The 21,581-nt window shown below is 42.4% G+C and overlaps 1 protein-coding gene across 3 annotated transcripts in view; it reads left to right on the plus strand.

Annotated features, from left to right (window-relative positions):
• Positions 1–6,169: 6,169 nt before the first annotated feature.
• The window catches only part of Sh3d19 (SH3 domain containing 19), a 177,497-nt gene continuing 162,085 nt past the window's right edge, over positions 6,170–21,581 (plus strand). For 2 of the 3 annotated variants that reach the window (XM_071614617.1, XM_071614619.1), the window contains exon 1: positions 6,177–6,510. In XM_071614617.1, coding sequence (XP_071470718.1) covers positions 6,399–6,510 — 112 coding nt within the window. In that variant the 5' untranslated portion in view covers positions 6,177–6,398. Of the gene's footprint in view, positions 6,511–21,581 lie in introns of all 3 variants that reach the window. The other variant, XM_071614618.1, reaches the window with a different exon arrangement.

A 21,581-nucleotide genomic window follows, 5' to 3' on the forward strand; every position in this document is an offset into this window, starting at 1 on the left:
CTGCATATCAGTCCGTACTATTATTTTTATTTTTAAAATTTTTATTTATTTATTTTTATGGTGCTGGGGATTGAACCCAGAACCTCACGCATTATCTTTCAAATAAAAACTTTAAAACACTCATAAAATTTGGAGACCAATACAATAACTTCTTATGAACCCACCAAACTATTCTAATAAATCTTAATATCCCATTATATGAAGAACTAAACCTGGGCTGGGGCTGGGGCTCAGAGGTAGCACACTTGCCTGGTATGTGTGGGGCGCTGGGTTCGATTCTCAGCACCACGTATAAATAAATAAAATAAAGGTCTATAAACAACTAAAAATTTATTAAAAAAAAAAGAAGAAGAAGAAAAAGAAGAAAGAACTAAACCTATGGTGGTGCAAGCCTATGATCCCAGGGGTTTGGGAGGCTGAGGTAGGAGGATGGAGAGTTTAAAGTCAACTTCAGTAAAAGCGAGGTTCTAAGCAACTCAGTGAGACCCTGTCTCTAAATAAAATACAAAAATAAGGCTGGAGATGTGGCTCAGTGGTCAAGTGCCCCTGAATTGAATCCCCTTGTGAGGATGGCCTTTGGCCTAAGCCTAAGCAACTCCATTTTTAAAACTCCAGTTTAAAACTTGTAGTCTCACCAGACACGCCCACAGGTTACTTCCCCACTCCCTGATAAACAGAGTGAAGCCCCTGGCAGGCTGTCCTCGCCTGATAAGAGGGAAAGGTGAGAAGATCAGGGTGGAGACCACCAGACCAGATGTTTCTGATCCCAAGGTAAAGGATGCACTTAGAAATCCAGTGGTAGCTGATAAGGATTGAAAGGGGGGTCAAAAGCCCCCGAATTTAGGATAAATAATAGAGCAAATGACCAGGGATTCAGGCAGCCGAAAGAAGGATGCACTCGAGCTGGAGAGCCTGATGAGGACCTGACATCCCATCACTTGTCATTGTTCTTGAGCCTCTGCATGATCCTCACTGCTCTCAAACTCTACAGCCTCATTTGGACCTTGGTGAGAGCCACAGCTTCCTCCCTTTAACCCTCTCCTCAACTGGTCATCCACTCCACGCCAGGAGAAGCCTGCCTTGGTTCCGGACCTGGTCACCGTGGTCTGAGTGAGTGTGCATCTGCTGGACTTAAAACCTAAGGCCTCAGGCTTTTGATCTGACTTTTGAACTTAACATGCAGAGGGAATGTCTGTCATTAGCCTGTCATGATTAAGTGTGTTTTGCAGTGCTTAGAATTAATCTAGAATTGTTTGCTTAGAATTAATCTAGAATTGTTTGCTGTGAATTGATTATATCTATTGCAGTGCCCAGCATTAAGGATAGGTGTTTTCTTGATTAAGAACCTATAGAGTGAAATTGTATTGAGTAATTTGAGTGAATAAAGCATTGAAAGGGGCAGAAGCCCGTGGACATTATTTCTCCTCTCGACTGCATACGTCGCATTTTTGCCCCCTTGTGACACCCCAGTACCAAAACACACACACACACTTATACTCCTTAGCTATCCAGAAGGTAGAGGCAGAAGGATTGAAATTTCAAGGTCTGGGCAACTTAGGAGACCCTGTCCCAAAATGAAAAATAAAAAGGGATGGGGATGTAGCTCAGTGTATGGAAGGACCTAGAATCAAACCTCCCCTCACCCAAATCACCAAAATGTGGAACGTACTGTACTTTTAAATCCACTGTACGTCTCTGTCCATCCTTACTTTATCTTCTTTGAGGTCTTTAGCTATATTTTTTTAATTTTATTTGGATTATTAGCGGCACAGAAAAGTATTTTGAGGCAGAATCCTGACAGTCGTATCTTGCAGGTTAAGCCCTAAAAGAGCACATGGTTTTAGTAAACGTCTACCAATTAGCTATAAAATTTTAATTCCAGACAGTCACTTTTTATTTAGGTTAAAGGACTTAAGATTCATGCCTTCTGGTGATTCAGCAGGAAAAAGTAAAGAAATTATGTTTTTTGAGTCATTAAACAAATATTTATTGTGTTTCTACTTGCCAAACACCGTATCACGTACATATTTATGTAGCATATTCTCTTTTTTTGTAGTGTAAATTGTTACACACCATTTTGCTTCAGGTTCTGTCAATATATCGAAAGTGAGAAGCCAAGAATATAATATTCTCCTTCATAACGAGGGCTCTTTTTCAATATCATATATATATATATATATATATATATATATATATATATATATATATATTTTTTTTTTTTTTTAAATTATTTTGTAGTTGTTGATGGACCTTTGTTGTGTTCATTTATTTATATGTGGTGCTGAGAATTGGACCCAGGGCCTCACACATGCAAGGAAGTACTGTACCACTGAGCCACAACCCCAGCCTTCCAAGTTTCTTATCATTTCCCTTCTATGGGTTTGGCTCTTGTGTCATTTGGGAGGGTAAGGATGTTTTGGCATGTCTGTTTAGTTGCTGGTTGGCCACACCTTTGGTTTTCTTTCCTATGACTGAATTGTTATTGTTTGTAACTGCCACCTGGTTTTCTACTTCACTATGAACACTTCACAGTGCAGTCCTTTCCCGGGTTTATTCTTTTGTGTTTTCTGGTAAGCTGATTATGCTTTTTGTTTTAACAGCTTTATTGAAATACAATTCACGTACCATGAAATTCATTCTCTAGTGTATTTAGCTTAAAATAAAATTTATCCCTTAGTATACCAAGTTGTGCAACCATCATCACTTCCGATTTTAGAATATTTTCGTCACCTTAGAAAGAAGCCCTGTACCCACAGCCATCATCCCACCCCCCCATTTCTGGCAACCATTAATTATTTTCTGTCTCTATGAACTAGCCCAGTCTGGACATTTAGCAGAAACAGAATCACACATCATAGGAATCCTTTGTCTCTGGTCTCTTTCACTTAGCACAGTGTTTTCAGGGTTCACCTATGTTGTGCATGTATCAGTAGTTCATTTTTATGGCTGAATAATACTCCATTTTATGAATAGGCCACATTTTGTTTATCCATCCACCAATTGATGAATATTTGGTTGCATCTACTTTTTGGCTATTATGAATAATGCTACTACAAACATTCATGTACAAAAAACCACATTTTTTTGTGTGTTTTCATTTCTCTTGGATATATAACTAGAATTAGAATTGCTGCATAACACAGTAACTCTAATTTTTACTTTTTGAGGAACTGCTGAATTGTTCCAAACTGACTGTACCATTTTACATTCCCCAGTCACAGTCATAAATGAGAGTTCCAATTTCTCTGGGTCCTCATCATCACTTATTATGGTCTTTTTCTTCTAGCCATTCTAGTAGGTGTGAAGTGGTAGCTCATGTGATTTTGATTTACATTTCCCTAATGATTAATGAAGTTGAACATCTTTTTATGTTCTTATTGACCATTTGACTAATTAAGTTTTAAAAAAATATATTGCTAGGTGAGTACAGTGGCACACACCTTTAATCTCAGATCCTCAGGAGGTTGAGGCAGGAGGATTGCAAGTTCAAGGCCAGCCTGGGCACTTGGCAACACACCTTTCCAAATAAAAGTTTTTAAAAAGGACCGGGAATGTATTTCAGTGGTAAAGTACTCCTGGTTTTAATCCCCTGGGCTGACAAAAAAAGAAAGAAAGAAAAAGAAAAAGATAGGGCCATCAAATTATTCCTTTATTTCCCAGATTTTATTTTATTTTTTGGTACTGAAGATGCAACTCAGGGGTGCTTGACCACCTGAAATTTATCCCCAATTATTTTTTTTTAAACACCTTTATTTTATTTATTTATTTTATGTGGTGCTGAGGATGGAACCCAAGGCCCCACACATGCTAGGTGAGCATTCTACCACTGAGCTACAACCCCAGTCCCCCCAATTCTTTTTATTTTTATTTTGAGACCGGGTCTAACTAAGTTGCTGAGGCTGGCCTTGAACTCATGATACTCCTTCCTCAGCCTCCCATATTGCTGGGATTACAGGTGTGTGTCACTGTGCCCAGCATTATTACTCATCCTTGAAGGTCAAGTGACAGATCATGTTTTCACTTAAAGTGAATCCCAAACACTTAAAACAGCACTAACATCCATAATCTTTCCCCCCCCCCTGTGGTTTAATTTCCAATTGTCCAGGTGTCTATTTATTTAACTGTTTATGCAGTGTGATAAAATTTTAACTTGTGGGACTGGGGTTGCCTCATACATGTGAGGCACACTGGGTTCTATCCTTAGCACCACATAAAGATAAATAAACAAAATAAAGGCATTGTGTCCATCTGCAACTAAAAAAGTAAAAAAAAAAAAAAAAGAGTTTAAAACAATAAATAAAAGTTAAAAAAAATTTTCAACTTCTGGATTTGACCTCAATTCTTCAAAATCAATTGTGGTTCTCAGCTGCTTAAAAATGGAAAGATTTGCTCAGGCTGCAGCAAACACTATTGAGAAGGCAAAGAACAGCACTTGGATATGGCAGGCAATTCTGTTTCCAGTGACCCTCTTTTCCTTTTCTTTTTTTCTCTTACATGCTGAACATTGGGAGTTCTCACAGTCTTTCAAAAATAGAGCAGGAGGCTGAAGATAAAGGCCCATTCATCCCACGCAGGAGTTTCCTAAGGTTTCATGTCCAGGCAATGCTTCTTCCTGCTGCTTAGGTATCTTTTTGTGAAGATTCCAGAATCTGTTCCTCTATGTCAAGCATACATATGCGTGCCCACAGAACCTTAGATGTGGATTATTTAGGTACACACAATAACTTTTGTTACACAGTTCTTTCCAGCTTTGAAAACAAGGAGGGCCAAGTGCTTCAAATGAGTGTCAGCACTTGGCCAAGTCATCTCTCTACATATTTGGTTGGAGGCCTTGAACACATTTCTTCCTGCCCTTCCAGGGACTGTAGACTTTTCCTAATCCTCAATTAACTGGAATACCGTGAGGTGGTATTATTATTATTATTATTATTATTATTATTATTATTATTATTATTCTTAGTTGTAGATGGACATGATACCTTTATTTATTTATTTTTATGTGGTGCTGGGGATCGAACCCAAAGCCTCACATGTGCTAGGCGAGTGCTGTGCCGCTGAGCCCCAGCCCCAGCCCCTATTATTATTATTTTTAATTATTAACTTATTGGGGGGGGGGGCGGCTGGGGTTGCAGCTCAGTGGTAGAACTCTTTCCTAGCATGTGTGAGGCACTGGGTTCGATCCTCAGCATTACATAAAAATAAATTTAAAAAAAGGTATTGTGTCTATCTGCAATTTAAAGATAAATAAATAAACCCACAAAGCTTTTTTTTTGGGTGTGTGTGTGTGTATGTGTGCTGGGGACTGAATCTAGGGGCGCTCTACTGAGCTACATCTCCACGCCCCCCTTTTCTTTTCCTTCCTTCCTTCTTTTTCTTTCTTTCTGATTTTTTTGACTACTGGGTCTCACCAAATCGTCTAGTCTAGGTCTGGAATTTGCAATCCTCCTGCCTCAGCCTCTGGAGTCGCTGGAATTCCAGGCGCTTGCCACTGTGTTTATTTTAGAGATTTGGTGCAAAACTGAGCTGGAGGTGTGAGCTCCCCTGCCCCCACACCGCACGGCTCCCCGTCATCCATAGAATACTTTTGTTACAACTGATGAGCCTGCACCGACTCGCATCTGTCCCGCAAAGTAGTTCAGTCTGTACATTCTCTGGGTTTGGGCAAAAGGACAACGACGTGTATCCCACAGAGTACTTTCACTGCCTTAAAAGTCCTCTGAACCTCAGCAAGACAGATTTTAAAGTGTGAGAAGAGGAAAAGTGTGTATCGCAGACGCTGGGCTCAGCTCCTAGCCAAGTTGGTCCCGAAGTGCAGCAGCTCCCAGCTGTCCTATCTCCCCGGCTCCGGGACAGGTTCCTCCTCCTTTTGTTTCAGTGTCAAGCAAATGGGTTTCCTGTTGACATCGGAATGTTGTGGAAGGGCAGGAAGAGGCCAGGCCTCCTCCTCTTCCCAACTCCCGACCTCGTTTTAGTATTCCGCTCGGGTCTGTTTGGGTCGAGGGGGTGTTTGCCGCGTGTGGCGGGAGGGCGGCCCTAGTGGCCAGTAACCCCTCCCCAAGGGGGCGAGGCTCGGCGCGCGCCCGCCCGATCCCGGGCTGGAACTCCGCGGGGCGGGGAAGGGAAGAGGAAGGGGGAAGAGAGTGGGAGGGGGAGGGAGGAGGCCGCCGGTGTGCGGCGAGGAGGCGGGGAACTCGGCTCGGCCCGCGCCGGGCAGCTCCCCCTTCGGCTGCAGGTGGAGTTCGCGGAGGTGGCGGTTCCTTCAGCCGCCGCCCCCACCTCCTCTCCGGGGGCCGCTTTCCTACCCAGAGGGCGCCGGCCAGGGGCACCCGGTGCCAGCGGACCGGGCGCCGGGGCCGCTGCTCGCCCGCCGTCCCCGGCTGCGCCTCCGCGTCTCGCCCATGGCTGAGGGCCGGCGGCGGGAGGACGAGGAGGAAGAGCTGCGCGAGCGCCGCGAGGTTGGGGGCCCGCGCCGCGCCCGGGGCCGTGCGCTCTCGGGCCACCCGGCCGCAGGTGAGAGACGCGGGGACGCGGGGCGCGGGGCTGGACGGCGGGGACGGAGCGCTCCAGGGCCACTCGGGTCCTGTCCCGGACGGCTGCGCTGCCCTCACGCGCCTGGGTGGGAGCGGCACCTTTTAACTCTCGGACGCGAGAGGGAGGGCGAGTGGCCTATCCATCCACATCCTCCTTCTGGGGCTGAGCCGGGGCACATTTAAACCGGTCTCTACCTGCTAGTGCTCTTGGAGCCCAAGCTCCAAAATTTCCGTGTAAACGAAGTCCACGAGCTGCTGGCTCGTTTTGTGGCCCGAGTGATTACTTATCTCTGGGTGAGTCAGAGGCCAGAGGAGGACTCACTGGGTCTGGCCCTCTCGGTGGACCACGACCCCTCCCAGGGGCTTCGCCAGCGCCACCTCTACTAGGTCAAACCACGTGCTCGAACTGAGTCAGGTCTTGTTTCGGTGCCCCTTGAACTTCGGACCTCTGTCCCCCACCCTCCCCCACCGCGAGCTCTCCAGTTTTCTGCAGGACCTGCTTTGGAGTTATCTGCTTTGGAGTTACCCACCCCGCAGTAAAGAGAAGTCCCGAGTATAGCACTCCTAAAGGCAATTCATTTGGACAGAGGATCCCCTCTGGGCCTAGAATTTCTTTTATGGACTTGTGTTTTGGGGTGTACAAAAGCGGCACGGGTCAAGTAGTTTGGCGCTTAAGTGGAAGAGTGAATAAGTGTGGATCCACACCCCTTCCCTCTTCCTGGGGCGGCTTTTCAATCAAACATATTGAAGAGGAAATTCTTTGGTCTTTGGTTCCAACTGGGTAACCAGAGTTATCTGAGAAGTAGAGGGAAGAGCAAACTTGGGGGAGTGACTACAAAGGAGGGAGGGGAAGGGAGCAAGAAAGAGTCAGACAAGGATTCCTTGGGAGCCTCTTTGGAAAGTGGAGTCTGATGTATACTCCCAGCAGAGAAGCGCCTCAAGGTGGCTTCCTTAACCAGCCAGAGAAACTGGTCAACTGAAGAAGCCAATGGGCCAGTGGGAGAAAATGGAGGGTAGGAAATGGGATGAAAGGAAAGAACTTGAGCAGAACATGAAGAAGTGGTCCATTTGATGCCCTGGGGAGAATCTTGGAAACTTAACAATAATTCCTTATGTCCATTACTTGGACCTTTCTTCAAAATAAGGCATTTGATGGTCTACACGAACACCAATTGTTTTGAAAATGATCGATAGTTTTGTTCGGTATAAACCCAAATCTGGTGAAATAAATGAATAATTGCTGGATATAAGTAAATATTTCTTTAAGGGTACAACGAAAACACGACAAAAATGCACCTCCATTGAATTACTTATTTCATCAGTGTAGGCTTATCTTGGATTCCTGTTACCTTCAGCAAAACCTTCATTCTTTTCAGGAACTGTAAGCTGGAGGAGAGCTGTATTGGAATTCAAACTAGAAACATCCAGATATGTGTTTATCATTTAGTTGCAATGTGTGTATTTATTCCAAGGCTGGTGGAAATGCCTTTTTGTAACTTTTTGTCAGTTCCATAATTTCCCCAAGGCTGGCTTCTTTGATAATGTTTTGCTAAGACAGGAGGTTGTATACTTTTTGCTCTCTTGTATTGGTGTTTGCAGTTTTCTTACCACTTCAAGCCCTTTATTCACAGGAGGGCTGAGAGGACAGCAATATTCTGGAAGTAGGTGGTGGATAAAACTTGTAGTTTTGGATTTATTTCTTTAGAGATAAATTATTTAATAGTTTACATCTCTTTACAAGCTGTACTTCTCTCTACCCTCATTAGTTAACATGCTTTTCTCAACACTATTGCATTCCTTACCAAGCTTGGGCATATGTGAGCTATGCCTGTTGTAGATGTTTCTTTTCTCCAAGTAAGAATTTGAACTGATCCAGAGGCTTAATGTTTGCTCTGCTTCTTTCACTTTTCCTGCTCTCAAAGCTTCTTCCACCTCCCATAATGCTTTATTTTATTTTTTTTGTGGTATGGAAAATAAAACCCAGGGGCACTCAACTGCTGAGCCACATACCTCAGCCCTTTTTACTTGTTTTATTTTTGAGATGGACTTGCTGGGTTGTTGAGGCTGTCCTTGAACTTGTGATCCTCCTGCCTCAGTTTCTGGAATCACTGGGTTTATAGGTCTGTAATACTGCACCTGGCCTCCCGTTGCTTTCTTTTATTCTTTTGGTACCAGAGATTGAACCCAAGAGCACTATATATATATATATATATATGTATTGTTTTTAGTTCTGGTTGGACACAATACCTTTATTTTATTTATTTATTTTTATGTGGTGCTGCACTTTGCACATGCTAGGTGAGTGCTGTACTGCTGAGCCACAACCCCAGTCCCCCCCATCCCTTTTTTAAAATATATATATTTATTTTCTAGTTGTAGTTGGAAACAATACCTCTATTTTGTTTATTTATTTTTATGTGGTGCTGAGGATCGAACCCAGGGCCCCACATGTGCTAGGCGAGCGTTCTACCCCTGAGCCACAATCCCAGCCTCCCCCCCCACCATCCCTCACTGAATTGCTTAGGGCCTCACTAAGTTGATTATAGGCATGTGCCAAAGCTCTCCCATTGCTTTATAAGCTAAAGATTTTCTTTGATCTCACATAACTTGATACCATAGACCTGGGGTATGTGAACTTGAGGGAGCCTATGAACTCATCCTCAGCCTGCTAAATTATGTGTGGTTGTAGAAATGCATGTGTTTATTTTTGCAAAACACGTACGGAAGAGCATATAAATCTGGTAAATTATAAAGTAAAAACACTTGTAACCTTTGCTGTGGTAAGATTTAGAATATTATCAGTTCCTTGGAAGCAGACTCCCATCCTTCCCAGACAGAGTCTCTTCCCTCTCCTACAGAGTAATCACTTTTTTTCTGTTTTTTTCCCTCTTGCTGGGCTGGGCATGGAATGCTGGGCTGTATGGATGCTAGGCAAGCACTCCAGGATCAGGTTATGTTCCCAGCCTTATATTTTATTTTATTTTTTATCATTGTGACTGGTATCTCCTTTATATGGTTTTGCTTCAGACATATGCACCCTAATTAATATTAGTTTTACTTATTTTACAATTTCACAGAAGTTGAATCATCCTGTATGGATTCTTTAGTACCATGTTTTTTTTTGTTTGTTTGTTTGTTTTGTTTTGTTTTTTTGTTGTTGTTTTGAGTTGACCATCATTTTTATTAACCCAGCAGAGCATAAATGTCTGTTTCCACAGCTAAGAGCTCCAGGTTGGGTCTGGTCACATACAGTCTTTGTAGGGATCCTTGGGAGATAAAGTGTTTTTTAAATGCTGTTAAGAAAATTAGATTTGGGTAGTCATTATTTTTTAAATCTAGGGTGATAATTGTGATCATTGATTTGGTGCTTACCTTCATCATACGATATATTTGTTTCATTTTCCTGGCTTTATTTATTTATTTATTTACTTATTTATTTATTCTTTATTTTTTTGGATGCAGGGGATACTCTGTCCCAGGGCCTTGTACATGCTGAGCCTGCATCCTACATAAGCCATATCCCCAGCTCTGTTTTCCCAGCATTTAAAGTAATAAAATATCTCAATTGAAATTTTGCAGAATTGCAGGCACTGCCAGATGTTGAGGGTCAGTTCAGTGAAGGCTAATTCTGTAGTAATTCATGATTCATGAAATTAATGTATGAGCAGATAGATATAGGAAAGGTAAGTGGGGAGCAGAGAGTATAGCATTGCTGGAGTTTCATGTACTATTATTGCTAAGCTGTCCTGAATCTGGTACCATGTGAAATATTTACTGTTGATGGAGGGCTGTACTGAATTCTTGGTGTTGTCTTTTAATCCATTGAGTGTCAACCACAAATAAGGCAGAGAGGATGTGGGTATACTAATCCAGTGGTGCACAAACTTGCTGCCTGCATCAGAATTGCCTAAAGGGGTTGTATGAACAGATTGCTGACCCCCATCCCTAGAGTCTCTGACTCAGTTGGTTTGGGGTAGGGCCCAAGAATTTTTATTTTTAACATATTCTCTGGTGGTATTGATGCTGCTGGTTCAGAAGGGCAATGCTCTTGGTAAACCCCTTGTAAATTAAGAGAAATCACACTCCAGCATTGAATCTTAAATTCTAAAAAAATAGTTCCTCCAGATAATTTGTCCTTTTCAACAGATCAGTTGAAAAACAATGTGATGAGCACAGAGATCACCACCAATGAGCTCATAGGGCTTAGTTCCCATTGTGGGTTTTCTCAGCTTAAAGGATTTTATGATTGATTTATGTGGGCTGGCCTTTGTAATCAACTTGTTCTTGATTTTCTTCTTTGTGTTATTGATTGAATGTTCTTTATCTTAAGTTTGGTGTTAGCACTGTATTAGTGCTGGTTTATATTAGCCAAGGGAAGAAGTGGAGGGTCGGGGGAAGTGGAAGTTAGGGCAATCAACTTTTTCCACTTTTCTGGGGATTGTCCTAGCTTTTCAAATTGAAGTCTCTGGCCAGGCATGGTAATGTACACCTGTAACACCAGCTGCTGGGAGGCTGAGGAAGAGGTTCACAACTTCCAGGCCAGCCGAGGGAGCTTAGCCAGATCCTGTTTCAAAAAAAAAAATTTCAAAAGGACTGAGGAGGTTGCTCAGTGGTGAGCACTTGCCTAGCCCTGGGTTCCATCCTCAGTGCCACTCACAGAAGTACACAGAAGAAGATGATGCCTCTGGAACCTGGAATAGTTTCTCTCCAAGGATCTCAGAAGATTCAAGAGATTCTCAGAGAACTTCCGAGAAGCTAGAATCCCCAGAGGACCACAGCCCTCCCAACATTTGACTGCAGCCTAGGGAGATGCATTTTGGAATTCTGACTTCCAGAACTGTACAGTAATTGACGTGGGTGCTGATCAGTGGCAAAGCAGCTGCTTAGCATTCAGGAGGCCCCAGCATTGAAAAAACAAAAAACAGAACAACCCTATCCCAGGAAATTCCTCCGTCTCAGACAGATCAGGGTTTATAGTCACCCTACCCACACAGCTTGCGGGGAAGAAGGAAGAGAAGGGAGGATAAAGTCTACTGATGAGGTTGTTTATACTTATATCACTGGTTCAGACTGAGTGTCTTTTTTTTTTTTTTAATTAACATTGCCTGATTTATTTTGTTGTGTGTAGCGCTGTAGTTTCTCTGTTGTGTTTTGTTTTTGTTTTTAGTTGTAGATGGATACAGTACTATTTTCTTATTTTTATATTGGTGCCAAGGATTGAACTCAGTGCCTCATATGTGCTAGGCAAGTACTCTACCACTGAGCTACAACCTAGCCCTGTTTTTTTTTTTTTTTATTGTATAAATATACCATGCTTTGTGTAATTTTATTCTGGGGTACTAGGGGTTGAACCCAGGGGCACTTTACCACTGAGCTATATCCCCAGCCCTTTTTAGTTTTTTTGAGACAGAGCCTTGCTAAATTTCTGAGGCTGGTCTTGAACTTTTGATCCTCTTGTCTCAGCCTCCTGTCTCTGGGATTATAGGCATACACCACCATGCCTGGCTATTAATTTTTATTGATTTGTTAGAGTTCTTTATTTAATGAGGAGTCTCAACTTTTGTTGGTTATGTATATCACAGATATCTTGAACACTGTGTCTTATTTTTTCATTTTCTTTTTTAAAAATATTTTTTAGTTGTCAATGGATCTTATTTATTTATTTATTTATATGTGGTGCTGAGGATTGAACCCAGGGCCTCTCACATGCCAGTCAAGCACTCTGCCACTGAGCCACAACTCCAGCCCCACATTTCTTTATGGTTTCTTTTGACATGACATTTCCTCTTTTCAATGTAGATGAAGTTATGAGTCTTTTTCTTTACAATTTGTGTCCTTCCCACCTCTCCTTTCCAGTTAAGAGTGGTATTCCTACTACTATAAGGTCATGAAAATATTCTCCTCTACCTCTTTAATTGTTGCCCCCAAATTTGTAACTTTCCATGAGGACATATAGCCATAGCTTTCCTCAGACTCTCAAGCAGGTTTGAGAACCTCTTTCTTACTTACAACATCTTATACTGTTTCTTTAGTGGGCAGGTACACAAAATTCTGGGGCTTTCCCCAAACAACTGGAAGAATGGTAGGCGTATAACAGGGCCTAATGCATCCTGAACAAATTTTCTGTGTGTGTGTGTGTGTGTGTATGTGTTTGGGGGGTGGAGGATTGAACCCAGTGGAAATAGACCACTGAGCCACATCCCTAGCTCTATTTTGTATTTTATTTAGAAACAGGGTCTCACTGGGTTGCTCAGTGCCTTACCCTTGCTGAGGCTGGCTTTGAACTCACCATACTCCTGCCTTGGCCTCCTGAGCTGCTGGGATTACAGGTGTGCACCGCTGTGCCCTGCTAGGGTCTTTTATTTGTTTGTTTGGCAGAGCTAGGGATCTTGGCCTCTTGAGTGCCAGGTAGTCCCTCTACCACTGAGCTAACATCCCCAACTTTCCTCTTTTTTTATTTTGCTATGTTTCTAATAAACCCTGAAAGGAATAATTTCCAGATGGTCCTTGACTTAATAATATTTTACTTTTATAATGGTATGAAAGTGATAGGCCTTCAGTAGAGATCATATTGGAAATTTTGTATTTGGACCTTTCCTGGGCTGGCCATGTGTGGTAGGAGCCTCTTTGCAGTGTAGCGTGGGGCAGCCCAGCAAGCGCAGCTCTCAGCCAGCCTCAGAACACGATGGAAACAACCCACATTCCAAGGTTTGCTGTGTGGTTGAGCTTGGAAGTTTGGTAAATGAGGTATGTTAAGTGCATTTTCGACTTAAGATATTTTGAAAGGTTTATCTGGACATAACCCCTTGTAAATCAAGGATCATCTAGAACTGTCATCGGGTGTACTGTAAGTAAGATACCTTGAATGTCATCAGAACGAGGTCACAGAATCCTTGTGTTCACCATGTGCCAGGTACTGCTTATCTGTTATGCTCTGTGAGGTGGATGTTATTTTCCTTATTATATTGAAAAACTGAGGCTCAGAAATATTTAAGCAGTTTGCCCCAAGGTCCCTCAACTAGTCAGTGGTAGAATGGGTGTTTGAAACCAGGTCAGTTTAAAGTAAAAGTCAGTGTTCTTCTGAGTTATCACACTGACCGCTAATAAAAGTCATTTACTATTATGTGCCACATGTTTATGCCAGCAGGCTGTTTGCTATATTTTAGAAATTCTTTACATTTATCAAGTGCTTTTCTGTTTAGAAAGGGCTTTCATAACTTCATTTAGTTTGATTCTTTCAACAACTTGAGAGGGAAGAGGGTAAGTTTTATCCTCTTTTATTTTTTTTGGTAATGGTGGGGGTTGAACTATAATGCCTATTTGAAAGATGAGTAAACTGAGACTTAGAAATGTTAGAAGACTTCTTCTAAAGTTACACAACTAGGTAGAGCTAAAACTCAGTTACCTATATTGTACATCGCAAATCACAAGGCAGTTTCTTTTCATTGATTCATATAGCATGCCAGGCTGTATTTTCCCCAGAGCTGGTGGCTCTGTTTTAAACCACTGTTTTTCTGTGCCACTAGCACAGAAAATTTTTTTAATCATTTATTTTTTAATTGCTAGAATTCCATAGTTGTCTAACTTATTTTGAGAAAGTTATTTCAAGTCCCATAGAATATTTACACACTGTTTAAAAATCTGCACTACACAGCTACTTGAGGAGGCTTGAGGCAAGAGTGTCACTTGAGTCTAGGAGTTCAAAGCCAGCCCGAGCAACACAGTGAGACCCTGTCTCACAAACAAACAAAAAACCCCACCTGCACTTACCAAATTCTTTAAGAAGACCTGTTTAATCAGTCTGTTGCTTTTAAAGAACGGAACACTGTAGAGTTAGGGACAGTTAGAGTAGAGCAATTTAAAGAGGGTAAGTAAGAGTAAGTGGTCTGCGGTTACTGTCCGATGGAGTTAGCCTAAGTCAGTTAGACTTTCTTGGCTCATTTCTTGGCTTCTTGCTAACTATGTGACCTTAAATTATCTAACTCTCTGCTATACTGGGGATTGAAGCCAGGCGCGTTCTACCTCTGAGCTGTATCTCCAGCCCTTTTTATTTATTATTTGGAGACTTAAGTTACCAGGGCTGGCCTTGAACTTACATCCTTCCTGCCTTAGCCTCCTGAGTTGCTGGGATTACAGATATGCGTCACCTGGCCTAGCAGAATACTCCTTTTCTTCCTTCCTTCCTGCCTTCCTCCCTCCCTTCCTCTTTCTTCTTTCTCTCTCTCTCTTTCTTTCTCTTCCTTCTTCCTTCTTACCTTTCTTCCCCCTCCTACAATGTGTTAGCCAGCCTTCCATTATGTGACACAATACCTGGGATAATCCATATATAAAGAGGAAAGATTTATTTTGGTTCCTGGTTTTCTTCCATGGTTGCTTGGCCTTGTGGCAAGATAGTACCTCCTGGATGGGACTGGGTGGCCAAGGAAGCTGCCCTCCACAAGTTGGCCAGAAGCCAAGAAAGAAGGAAGGCGCTGTGGTCCCCATCCCTTTGAACCAGGGACCTAGGTTCCTCCCACTCGACCCTGCCTCCTAAAGGGTCCACCACCTCCACACACCTCCGGTGGTGCCACAGGCTGTTCAACACATGGACACTCGGGAAACCTTCAAAATGCAAACTGTAGCACCCCAGGGAGAAGGATGTGTAGTTCACTAGCCGCCCTGGGCCATGGAGTTACCTTGAGGATGGAAACCAAGTGCAGAGGGGGCACAGCAGAACAGAATGATGGTGGAGCCACCACAGGAACTCTCGACTGCCTGCGCCTTCCTGTATTGGAGGGAAAAGACCCTCTTGTTAAAGTCACTGTTAGCTTAAGCCTCTCTAATTGCCAGCCCATGGCAGTTCCTAACTGAGAGATTCCAACTGGATCTTACTGTCTCCCTCCCCTTCTACTAAGCTGTAGTGTACTGTTTAAAAATGAGGTTCACTAAATAATCATTTGACCTTGGACAAGACACTCTGGTTTTACGAGCCGCTCTCCTGTATTTTTTGTTGCATCTTTTAAATGAAGATTATTGGTTCTCTGGTTCTTCTAGAGGTTCATTATGGGGAACATGTTTGTAAACTTAAGGTTTATGTGTGTGATGTATAGTTTTGGAAGGAGGTCATGGTTATCCTTGGACACTGAAGGATACCAAAACGGAACACTGTGGAATCTGAAAACGTTTTTCTGCTTTTGTTATTTTGCCTAGTGCCAGCTTAGTCAAGAACACATAGAAGCTGTGAAGGGAGGTGATTTTTGTCCCTGCTCTGAGGCAGTGAAGCAGGAGCTTGTAAATAGAAGCCAGGCCTGGTGCTCTGAGTCCAGAGTTCATCTGTTCTCAGTACGGCTGCCTTGATTTTATTGGAACTTTGTTTCCAGGAGATACTTTAATCCAAGTATCACTGCACTGGACAATAGCGAAATGCTTTTCTCTGAGTCCTGATTAAGAACAATGGGCACAGAAAATGTTTGCGCAAGAAGTAAAAAGTGAGTTTTTCTGGCAATAAATATCACCATTTCCAAACTGTCCTGGAAGCTAGTACAGAGGTGTTCCCTGGGGCACTGGAAGACCCCCAGTGTGGGCCGCTGGTGGCAGTACTCCCTTTTTATCTTGCCACCACACCGCTTGTTTCTTCATTTCTTCCCAAGGACTTGTTGAGGCCCCTCAGCTCACACCAGCTCAGAGGACATTACTGAAGCCGACTGGAGAGTAAAGTTAAATCCGTTTTCCTCAGTCCAGGTGTAACTATTGCCATGGACTGGGGTGTGGTCTGTAGGTGGGGCCAGGGCTGTTACTGCAAATTTTCAAAATGTGCAGACATGTATTTGAATGTTACTTTTAACTAGATGCTTAATAATGTAAAATGTCTCAGTGTCACAGACAGATATCTCCCACCCTGTTCTCTTTCTTCTTCATAGAAAATTTCTTGAGGTATTCCATTTTAGAACATGGTTGTATTTCTCATGTTTCTGTAGCAATGGGAAATCTGAGCAGTGCTTTTAAACTTTATAATGCCAAGTTACCTGAGGTCTTGCAAAAATGAAGATCCTGTCTTAGCAGATTTCAGGTAGACCCTGAGACCCTGCATTTCTTTTTATTTATTTATTTAAATTAATTTTTTACAGGGATTGAACCCAGGGGTGTTTTGCCACTGAACCACACACATCCTCAGCTTTTTTTTATATTTTATTTGGAGACAGGGTCTTACTGAGTTGCTTAGGGCCTTGCTAAGTTGCTGAGTCTGGCCTTGAACTTGTGATCCTCCTGCCTCAGTCTCTGAGTTGGGTTAACAGGCATGCATCACTGTGCCCAGCTTTTTTTCTTTGTTTTTGAGATGGGGTGGGCAGTGTTTCTCTGTGTTGCTCAGGCTAATCTTGAATTCCTGTGCTCAAGCCATCTTCCTGCCTCAGCCTTCCAAGTAGCTAGAAGTATTAGGTTCTTTTTGCATTGAGCAGAGAGATTTTGCATTTCTAACAAGCTCTAGGTGATGCTGCTGTTCGTGGACCCTGGACCACACTTTGAGTAATAAGCCCATAGGACCAGGATTCTCAATTCTGACGGGACATGAGAATCAACTAGGATGCTTCAAAAAGACATAAGTTCATGATCCTATACTCAGATTGCCTGATTAATTACTTCCAGAATACTTGGTAAGAACTGGATTTTTTTGAAGTCTGTGGGAGGTGAGAATTGTTGAGTCTAATTGAAGAATATGATGGTGAGTGATTTCAATGTAATTTCTTATCATTTGGATGGCTACATTTTCCCATCATAAGTAATTCATGTTGTGATGCCTTTAGTCAAACAGAATAAACAGAATTAACCATGCATTTTTTTCCTTTATTAGCCTTAGTGAAGTATGATTGATAAATAAAAGTTGTATGTATTCAAGGTGTACAGTGTTTTCACATACTTAAGACATTGTGAGATTACTATTGCAATCAAGCTAATTAATATATCTACATCTCACTTAGTTACCTTTTTTTTTTTTTTTTTTTGTGGTGCTGGAATCAAACCCAGTTTACATACCCACCTTATACCAAGAACATGTAAGCGTTTTCTTTTTTTTTCCATATCTTTGTTAACACTTATCTTTTGACTTTTGATCCTAACAGGTGTGAGAGATGATATCTCACTGAGGTTTTGATTTGCAAAACCTAATGACTAGTGAATGATGTTGAAAATCTTTCCATAGACCTGTTGGCCATTTATGTGTCTTCTTTGGAAAAACGTCTGTTCAGCTCCCTTGCCCATTTTAAGATCTAGTTTTTTTTTTTTGCTGTTATGAATTCTTTTTTTTTTGGATATTAATCTCTTACCAGATATTAATCTCTTATATGGTTTGCAAATATTTTCTCCAGATTCATGGGTTTCCTTTTCATTTGATTATTTCCTTTTCATTTCATTATTGATTATTTTGCTGTGCAGAAACTTGAGTCCCATTATGAATTTTATACATGGATTTTATTCCATCCCTGCTATTGTATAGTCTCCAGGCTTCACATGATGAATGGTGTAGTGAACTGTCACTGAAGTAACTAAAATTCACACAGCATATGTTAGTTATATACTTTTAGCTTGCAAGAAATAGAGGCCTGTTCTGCTGGCCTCAGCTGATGGAGACTTATTGTAAGGAAACACAGGGAGTAGAAAGACACAGGATGTAGTTTCAGAAGTTATTTGGACGTAAGAGTAAGTCTAGGGAACTGGCAGCATGTAGCTACACTAGGGAACATTCTTTTGTCAGTTGGATTGACTCTCTTGCTCCTAATATTAGTGACACCACCATTTTTATCAAGTCAGATTACGTCCACCTTCATGTCTTATTAAGGTCCTGAATAATTGGCTCTCTTTATTGCAGTTTGTCTCCCCAAGAATAAAGGTTCTAAGAAGGCTGGCCAGGGCTGGGTGTGGTTCCACACACCTGTAATCCTAGCAACTTGGGAGGTTGAGACAGAAGGATACTGAGTTCAAAGCCAGCCTCACCAAGTGCTCAGCAACTCAGTGAGACCCTGTCTCTAAATAAAATACAAAATAGGGCTGGGGATGTGGCTCAGTGGTCCAGTGCCCCTCAGTTCAATCCCTGTTGCTCCCCCCCCCCCCCGCCCCCACCAAAAATAAGGTTGGCCAGCCATGGTCCTGCACAGGATGCCCCTTTGGGCAGGGTTCTCATGCTCATTGACTTCAGAGGTCTGGCAGACTTATAGATAGCTGTCTGTTCAGATCTATCCCCAGTCCCTTTGCTAGGGTGGCAGATCTTGTACCTACATGGCCACCTCGTGAGAGAAGTACCTACAGTTCTGTCAGATGGGGTGTTGGGCCTGGATTACACTGGGGGTTCCCAGGATGGAGAGAGGGTCAAGTTGACAGGCTACAGGCAGGACCTGTACATTTTCAGCCATGTGAGTTCCATGGGGTAGAGACTCAGTTTGTTCATTGTTAATCCCCACAGCTCAGAACAACTCTTGGCATGTACTTTCAATACTTAGCCTGCAAATAGAATAGGCTTGACTTTTAAAAAAAATACTGTAATGTAGCCTTTATTTTTGCTTAGATTACATTCTATTCTAACCTGGATGCTACGTACAAAAGGTTGAAAAGTAAATTCCTACTCTGCCCATGGCTCACCCTGTTGAGAAGGAAGAATATGCTCTCCCAGGATAGTACTTAACATTTTACTTTTATGTGAGTTCCAAAGGTTTTAGATGTTTGCCACTTGGTGCCATCAATACAGACGTGCTGGGTTTGGGGCTGCCTGGTACTAGGTGAATGTCAAGTCCAGCGCTTGGATCCTTTGCAACAGCTTCCCTTGGAGATGTTCTTGCCTGCGACTGCAAAGCAGCTCCATGGGGCCTCAACTCCTGAGCTCAGGCTCTTTCCCAGCCACCGCATGCCAGGGTGGCAGGCGCTGCGGGGAAGGATGGGGTGGGCGCAGCCCACTGCACGGGTTCCCCAACTCCCCTTCCAACAGCCCCAGTAGTACAGGCACAGAGGCTCTTCCCCCTTGAGTCTCCGTGGAATTGCATTTTATTTTATTATTTTATATTTATTTTTCAGTTTTCGGTGGACACAACATCTTTATTTTATTTTTATGTGGTGATGGGGATCGAACCCAGTGCACCACGCATGCCAGACGAGCATGTCACCACTTGAGCCACATCCCCAGCCCGAAATTGCATTTTAAAGTTGAAATGTGGGGCTGAGGTTGTGGCTCAGCGGTAGAGTCCTCGCCTGGCATCTGAGAGGCCCTGGGTTCGATCCTTAGCACCACATAAAAATAAATAAATAAATAAAGATAAAGTTGAAATGTGTATTTGGATATTTAGCCAAAAAAAAAAAAAAGCCGCCAGTTTTTACATAAGGAGGGAGACACTGGGAAGAGTGGTCATTAAGATTGATTGCAGCAGCCTCCATTTTTCAAATGCCCCGAATTGTGCGGGAGCGTGGATGTATTTCTGAGGTGGCACACACCTGTAGTTGCAGCTGCTTGGGAGCCTGAGGTGGGGGCATCTCTTGAACCTAGGAATCACAGACCAATCTGGGCAAGAAAGAAAAGAATTTTCTAAGGACCAGTTCCCCAGGTTAGTGACGCGTGGGATGTAGGGCATAAATGTGAGTTATCAGTCCAGTGTCGCTAACATCGCATGTGACAGCGTCTCCAGGAAGGGTGCAGTGATACTGAACGTTTAGTGTCAAACCTGAATTATATTGTCATTACTGTTGAATAGAATGACGAGCACTTATAATGTTTAGAACAAATCTTTTAGTTGCTCCTTGAATGCAGGGATTTTTATAAACCTTATTAATGTAATTTGGTACTGATCACCTCATAGGATTCCAGTGAATGTTTAATGAAGATAATGAAGAATTGGATTTGGAAATATTTTCTTCTAGTTTATCTTCAGCTTATCTTTTTATTCTATTTAACAGTGTCTTTAGTGCTTTGAACATTTTTAAAATAGCCGGTTTAAAGTATTTATCTAGTAAGTCCAGTGTCTGGGCTTTCAGAAGGACAATTTATATAGATTACTTCTTTCTTGTGGGGGCACTGCCTCTTGTTTCTTTGCATACCTCATGAATTTTTGTTGAAAATCAGACATTTTGAACATTAACATGTGGCTAATCAGACGAAATCAGATGGTTCTCCCTTCCTAGGGTTTGTTTTCGCTGCTTGTTATAGTGATAGTCATTTATTACTTGTTAACTTTTCTAAACTGGTTTTATAAAGTCTGTATTCTTTGTCATGTGTGATACTGTAGTTTGTTTCATTTGTTTAGTGGGTAGCCAGTGATGAGACAAGTGTTTTCCTTCAATGTCTAGAACTAAAAGGAACCTCCCATCTTTGCAGATGAGCTCTGCTGCAGGTGGCCTTGCTGTAGGTGGCCTGGTGGTCATCGTGGTGAGAGCTAAGGGCCTTCTCAGGTCTTCTCTGAGCCAGGACCAATTCTGGGAAGGCAGTTGGCCTTCTGGATTCCTAGGAACATATGGGGACTTTTCAAAACTCTTATTCCCCAAAGCATTTTGCTCACTAGCCTTCCTACCAGCCTTTTGGATTAGTCTTTTACTTATCAACTGTTACCCTCATGTAACAGCAAATAATGTATTTATTTGTTAGTTGGTAAATATTTTCAGCAAATACTCTCCAGCTCTCCACTTTAGCCCTGAGAGAGTACAGTCTTTTTGCTGGACTTCTTGGGAGCCACCAGGCAGGTCAGAGAAAATGATTACAATTCTTTGTGAATGAAGTTTGTTCTGCTTTCTTGTGTGTGGGATGCTGGGGATCAAACCTGGGGCCTCAGCGCTTGCTAGGGAAGCTCTCTACCCAAGAGCTGCAGCCCCAGCCCCAGGATAAAGTTTTTTTTTTTTAGTTGTTGTTGGACCTTTATTTTATTTAATTATTTATATGTGGTGCTGAGGATCAAACCCAGTGCCTCACACACGAGGCAAGCACTCTACCACTGGCGCACCAGGTGATATTTTTAAGGTTACTGCTGAGCAGGGGAAGGGGAAAGGAATCAAGGAAATTTCAAATGACACAAAGCTCACTATTTTCATCAAAATCCAGCTAGT

The sequence above is a fragment of the Marmota flaviventris genome, chromosome 7 (genome assembly GCF_047511675.1).
Source record: "Marmota flaviventris isolate mMarFla1 chromosome 7, mMarFla1.hap1, whole genome shotgun sequence".
Classification (NCBI taxonomy): Eukaryota; Metazoa; Chordata; class Mammalia; order Rodentia; family Sciuridae; genus Marmota; species Marmota flaviventris.